The sequence below is a fragment of the Eurytemora carolleeae genome, unplaced genomic scaffold (genome assembly GCF_000591075.1).
Source record: "Eurytemora carolleeae unplaced genomic scaffold, Eaff_2.0 scaffold152, whole genome shotgun sequence".
Lineage (NCBI taxonomy): Eukaryota > Metazoa > Arthropoda > Copepoda > Calanoida > Temoridae > Eurytemora > Eurytemora carolleeae.
The window spans coordinates 183,033-190,172 of NW_019396057.1; the positions used below are offsets into that span (position 1 = coordinate 183,033).

Sequence of the window (7,140 nt, forward strand, 5' to 3'; positions counted from 1 at the left end):
ATCAGATCAGAAGGTGACAAGGGTACTGTTGTGAATTAGACATGCCCCGGTTAGTTAAAATAAGGGTCATTTAAGAAAGTTCTTCAAATAAAAATCAATTTTTCTTTTGGATTTAGAAATAATCAATTTCCACCAAATCCAACTGCACCACTTTAACTGAGAGAAATGTATACCGGTTACTGTTGTGAATCAGACATACTACTCTATAAATGAAGAATCAACTACAAGAATATATTACGTTATTTACATATAAATTTAACTAAGCTAACGAGGTTACAAATTCGTGTCAGTATAATTATGCTGAAAATAAACACCTCTTTAGCTTGTCACATTAATCTCCATTAAAGGAATAATTAATTTGTTGTACTGTCCCGTTTTACTGCCCATAATAGGCTGTATATATATACTGTACACTGCTTGTTGTACTGTACAGTTTTACTGCCCATAATAGGCTGTATATATACTGTACACTGCTTGTTGTACTGTACCGTTTTACTGCCCATAATAGGCTGTATATATATTGTACACTGCTTGATTGTTGGATAATCCGAAACGGTAATTAGATTCCCCGGTCTAGTGATGTAATTGTACCTTATCTACATTCACTCGTACCGTCCAGGCTAGACTACCCAGTGTAAAGTTTACTCAGTACGCTTTTTTAAACAAATGTAGGCTAACAAGATCTATTAGCATATATATATATAGATGCCTGAAAGTCGGACTGGTACTTTTAATTAACCGGAGTTTTTAGATAAAAATATATTCAAATTTAACAGATAAAAATATATTCAAATTTAACAGATACAAACATATTTCAAATTTAACAATTACAAATACAAATACAAATACAAATGTATTTCAAACTTAACGGGTACAAAAATATTTTAAACTAAATAGATACAAAAAAACTTAACAGATACAAATATGTTTTAAACTTAAGAGATAGAAATATATTATGCATTAAAACAAACAACTTTAAATAAAAACTGACTAGATTGTAATATAGGCACAATGGTTATAAGACTCTAATTTTAACAATTTTAAACATAATATTGATCTAAAAAATTTAGAAATCTTAATAATGGTTATTTTTTAGAACTCTCGGTAAAATTTCAAATAATAAATTCTTTTAACATTTAGAAAAGAATCTCGATCAATTTTAGAGATTGATCAGATTGTAAAATTTCTATAAGTATTTGATCTAGAATGGATTAAGAACTGATCAAAATGTAAATATTGGTACGAGGATTAAATTACAAAGATTGATCCAATAATCAAACTGCAAGGATTGATTTAAGGATCACTTTACAGGAATTGATCCATGAAACAAACTGCAAAGATTGATCCAAGGATAGAAACTGCAAGGATTGATTTAAGGATCACTTTACAGGAATTGATCCATGAAACAAACTGCAAAGATTGATCCATGGAACAAACTGCAAAGATTGATCCATGAAACAAACTGCAAAGATTGATCCATGAAACAAACTGCAAAGATTGATCCAAGGATAGAAACTGCAAAGATTGATCCAAGGATAGAAACTGCAAAGATTGATCCAAGGATAGAAACTGCAAAGATTGATCCATGGATAGAAACTGCAAGGATTGATCTATTGATCCAAAGCTTAAACGGATAGATTGATCCAAGGATCAAACTGGTAAAATTGGTCCAAGATTGAAACTACAAGGATTTATACAAGAATTATACTGCTAGGATTGTTCCAAAGGATCAAACTGCTAGGATTGATCCAAGGATCAAACTGCTAGGATTGATTTAAGGATCAAACTGCTAGGATTGATCCAAGGATCAAATTGCTAGGATTGATCCAAGGATCAAACTGCTAAGATTGATCCAAGGATCAAATTGCTAGGATTGATCCAAGGATCAAACTGCTAGGATTGATCCATGAAACAAACTACAAAGATTGATCCAAGGATAGAAACTGCAAGGATTGAACTATTGATCCAAAGCTTAAACTGGATGGATTGATCCAAGGATCAAACAGCAAATATTGGTCCAAAAATCAAACTACAATCACTCAACAAGGAATCCAGGATCAAACTGCGAGCATTGTTAAAAAGATCAAACTGAAAGGATTGATCCAAGAATTAAACTACAATGATTGATCCAAGGATCCAACTGCAAGGATTGATCCAAGGATCAAACTGCAAGGATTGATCCAAGGATCAAACTGCAAGGATTGATCCTAAGATCAAACTGCAAGGATTGATCCAAGGATCCAACGGCAAGGATTGATCCTAAGATCAAACTGCAAGGATTGATCCAAGGATCAAACTGCAAGGATTGATCCAAGGATCAAACTGCTAGGATTGATCCAAGAATCAAACTGCAAGGATTGATCCCAGGATTAAGGTTGATAATCCCAATGCTAGTTCAGGTCTAGGAATTAGTTCTCTGCCGGATCTCCGGGACGAATTTCTCCAGGATTGAATATTTCTCCGTCCAACTGTCACCGGAACCTGTCTAGGGTTCTTTTTCAAGGCTGGAGAAGGTTTATAAAATCCTCGTTTATAATTCTGTATCCGAGAGTAGAGTCTCAAGGGTTCACCTCTCTGGGGTACCCTTTGATTAGGATCTGGAGAACTAAGATAATCTAGTTTTGAAACTAATAGTGGCTGGTTCTGTCCATTTCTATGTTTCTGGTATAAATCTTGAGTCTGGTGTTGTACATGGACAAGCTTCTGATGTTTTCCTGGTGTCTGGTGTGCTCTTACTCCGTGATTTTGGTTTAATACTTGCGGCTGGTGGTGTCCATGTATATGATTCTGGTTTAATTCTTGCGTCTGATGGTGTTTATATCCAAGGTTCTGGTTTATATGATGTGTCTGGTGCTGTCCATGAGTAGGATTCTGGTGTATATCATGTGTCTGATGTTGTCTGATGGCTAAATTCTGATTTACAACCTGTTTCTGATGATGCTCACTTGTAGAGTTCTGGGTTGGGATAATTTTCAATTTCTCATTTCCATGAAATACAGGGTTTAAAACTTTTGTATCAGACTTGAGTTCTGAGATCTGAATTTTGTCTGAGTTATTGGTTTCTTTCTTTCTCCTTGTCTCTTCAGTCCTAGGTGTAGAGTTTAGAATATAATAATAATAATAAACTATGTAAAGGAATTGAATGCTAGCCACATGCTAACATTTTAATCTCTTTATCTTTGCAACCTGATGGTGTTAACCATTAATATTTCAACCTTAATTAGATTATATAACAGAATTCATATCTTGAAATATCTATAGTCTACGACATTAGGTTGCACCGATGTATGGGTTAAAAAAATAGATTTTGGCGAGGTTTTAGATTAAAAAAAGTAATTCTTACTTTGTAACAACATGAATATGCGGATTTTGCATCGGTTCCCAGGGAGAATCATCTGAAATAAGTTTTTTAGTATTTTGACAAGCTCTTTTTTACTGTTTTATCAACAAAATCGTTTTCATTTTCAGAATCTGGAATATTTTTATTATTGTTATAATTAGTGTTATTATTATTATTATTATAATTAGTGTTATTATTATTATTATCTTCTATATGATTACACAAGACATTCATATATTTGTTGCGTATATCCGGCTGGACCGAATTGGCTGAAATTTTTTGTGGACACTTATGACGGGGGGGGGGGGGGTTATAGGCTAAAAAAATCAAAAAATTTCTTCAAAAAATTTATTTTTCCAAAAAAAAATTTCCACGGGCAACGCCGGGCCCTTCATCTTTATCAATATTATTCTTGTCATTATTATAACCATTATTTGTAAAATATTTACAAATAATTTATGCATTGTACAATGTACATACCTGTAATGTTATGTACAGGAATATCTCTAAGAATAGAATTGTACAAAGATCTGCTGTCCTCTCGTGGTAACTAAAATTCATGAACATTGTACTGTGAGGTTTATTTCACGTGAACCCATTGGCAACCACGTTCAAAATCGTCGTTATTAAGAATTTCAAAAAAAGTTTTAATTTCCGGTTTTTGGAATGTTTTAAAAACCAATCCAATAATTAATTTGATAAAAACGATATTAAAAAATATCGATGTAAATAAATCAAATAGATAATTTTGAAGAAGAAAAAAAATATTCATTCATTTGTTTTCTTCTGTTTCTTCATTTGTTGGTATCCAATAAACATTAAAACGGATAAACCGATCGGGCCAAAATTTGTTGCAGGACCACGGGGGACCTGGCCCCAGGGAAGGTTTATGGATGATCGAATTTTCAGAAATTCAATATTTGAAAATTTTTAAAATTAACGTTTTTTATATAAAATCCGCGAACATTTTATTTTATTACCGCATTTATGGGAACATAAGGGGGCTGTAAGAATTTAACCCAGCTTTTATCTTCACTGGATTTCTGAACTTTGTCGGTGTCAGAAGGTTTACTCGTTTTCTGGACTCCGCTCTCTAGTATTCTAAATAGTAAAGTCAATTAGAAGAGTTAAAACATTTTATTTTGCCCCCGAAGTCTGAAAATAGAGAGCAAGAGAGGAAATTTCTTGAGAATTTTCTTATCAACATAATCTCTTCTAAACGCTGAGTAGACTATTTTAAAAATGTTAATCTGATATTTGAACAAATAACACATATTAGAGTATAAAAATATTAAAGGGATGGATTCTAAATAAACTTCAATTAAAAAAACCTTGACAATTCACAACGATACCATTTTAACCTTGTCTCAGCAAAATCTATAAAAACTAATAAATGATAAATTTTAATTTTGATTTTTTTTTATTCAATACAGTGAAAGAATACAATTTACTTATTTCCGGATTGAAAAACCCTGATATATTTCTCCTCGCTGCTCAGAAAAGATTGTGAATCTGAGCTACTCAAAATAACGTCAACGGTTTTACCCTGTCGGATATTTTTTTCCCGCTGTTTTCTCTAAAATTAGCAGGTTTGACCTCTTTCAGCTTTTTGAAGAATTTCAAGATTTTCTGTTAAGTTAGAAATGTGTAAACTACTAGACAAGCCAGGACAGCACAAAATATATATTTTTTAAATCTACATCAACATGAGCATTTAACAGATTTTTAAGGTAATTTTAGGAAATCAATCATTCATAACAGAATGATTAAAACCTTTTTCAAGGGAATTTCTTTTAATCTAAAAAAATTCATAGTCTTATCTAAGTTTTCTGCTGCATCATAAATTAAATATAAAGAAAACCCACAACTGAAAGTTTAAAGTTTCAGCAAGAAGAACAAGGAAGTATTTTTTTAAAGATTATTATGAAGCCTCTTGAAAGACAATAAAACTAAAATATTTAAAGTGAACTGAGATTGCAGTATTGTAGAGAAATTTTTTAGAATTCATTTAGGACATATAAAACGTTTTAAAGATCTATAATTACTGACTTTGAGCGCAAAGTCGACGTTCAAAATCATCAGTTTGGGTAGGTACGTTTTCAGAATCGGTTTTTTAAATGATTAAATAATGACGACAAAAAATATTGTAAAAATTCTATATTAAACTAATTAGATGTTTTGGAACATATTTCTCAAAAGAAATTTGTCAATAAATCAATGCTAGAATCGTTTTCATCATTATATTGAATTTCTTATTTTCCATGAATTTGTTCGCCATGCAAATTCTTCAAATGTCGTCTTATCAATAACAATTCCAGAAATTCAGCAGAAAATCTGCAAAAAATCTGCAGAAAATTTGCAGAAAATCTTTGTTAATAATGAGAGATTATAGAAACTAATAATTGAATAAGATTACTTATTTTCGATGACAAGAGTTAATTTTTATTTCCTCAACCTGTTCCAATACAACTATTTAGTTTTATTGTAAAATTTTTGTTACATTTTTTGTCGTCGTTATTCAATAACTTAAATAAACCAATTATCAAAACGTACCGAACCACATTGATGAAGGGGGGGGGGGGGGGGACAACCCAGCACACAAAGTTTATAATTTTTTATGTTTATTATGTTATGTTATAATAACAGGTGAATGGGGATAGAATCAAGAAAAGTAATTTTGGAAATTATTATATTCCATATTCTTTAAGAAAACTTGTTTTAAGACTGGTTAAGCAGCCTAAAGATTTTATTACCAATAAAATATTGAATATAACTTGCAAAAAAATGGGTTTATAAAAATACATTATTGTTCTTTTTAAAAAGCCAAAAATCATATTTACTGCCTAAGTACTAAAAAATTAATCGTAAATCGTTCATGGCACTTTTTTTAAATTTTGGGTCATTTGAAATTACGCCATCTGTCCCTTTAAAGTTGTATTTGTTTTAGCCCTGAATATTTATGTTTCTTGATAATATCTTCAAAACTGCGGAACAGAGGATACGCTTGATTAAATAAAAACTTAATCACGAAAAAGTTTAAATGATTTTATGCTCGCAAGAAAATACAATACGCTAAGCAAAAAGCAAATATAAATGTGTTTCATTATATAACATTTTTTTGAGATAATCAATGCCTTTTCTTAGTTATTTCTAAACTTATAATCTAAAGGGTGTTTAAAAAATCAAACAGTGTCATCCCCGAGAGACAAAGAGCATTTATTTAGACCAGTGTTTACCAAATCCTAAAACTTTTCTGCTCACATAGTCCTGACACTCTAGAGATATTGTAATATTAATTTTATTATTATTGGGTAAAAATTAAGACTCTGAGGGAAAAAGTGTTTTTTAAAATTTTTTTTTAGCACCCATTAAGTTAGATCAATGTTAAAGGTTTACACCATCAGGTTGCATAGATTAGGGATTAGAAAATTTGAGTTTGTGGAAAAATCAATTTGGATGGTTTAGAAATAAAATAAAGGTATGAAAAAGTCATAAATATTGTTAACCATTTATTGTACTTATAAATTGAAGGGTAACTATAGCGTATAATTGACGTAAGAATACTTTTTTTCTCTCTAAATTTAAACTGGATGAAATTGATATAACTTAACTCATGGTAGATAATAAACTGTGATTTTTATAGAATCGTTTAATAAAGATTTATTATTATTAATATCCCATTGTTTTGAAAAGAATTCCAACTGGATAAATCGTTAAGTAAACTAATATTTTATAACTCGGAACTCAGGGTATTAATTGAACAGTTTACGTGGGATAATTGGACATATTAAATCTCAGTG

The 7,140-nt window shown here is 30.9% G+C and overlaps 1 protein-coding gene across 1 annotated transcript in view; it reads right to left on the reverse strand.

Annotated features, from left to right (window-relative positions):
• Positions 1–974: 974 nt before the first annotated feature.
• Positions 975–7,140, reverse strand: part of LOC111707690 (sex-determining region Y protein) — a 7,955-nt gene continuing 1,789 nt past the window's right edge. Inside the window, exons 3-6 of the mRNA XM_023480832.1 lie at positions 4,321–4,441; positions 3,821–3,890; positions 3,344–3,395; positions 975–3,088 (exon numbers count right to left, since the gene is read on the reverse strand). Of these exons, the coding sequence (XP_023336600.1) occupies positions 2,344–3,088; positions 3,344–3,395; positions 3,821–3,890; positions 4,321–4,441 (988 nt within the window). The 3' untranslated portion in view covers positions 975–2,343. The remainder of the gene's footprint in view (positions 3,089–3,343; positions 3,396–3,820; positions 3,891–4,320; positions 4,442–7,140) is intronic.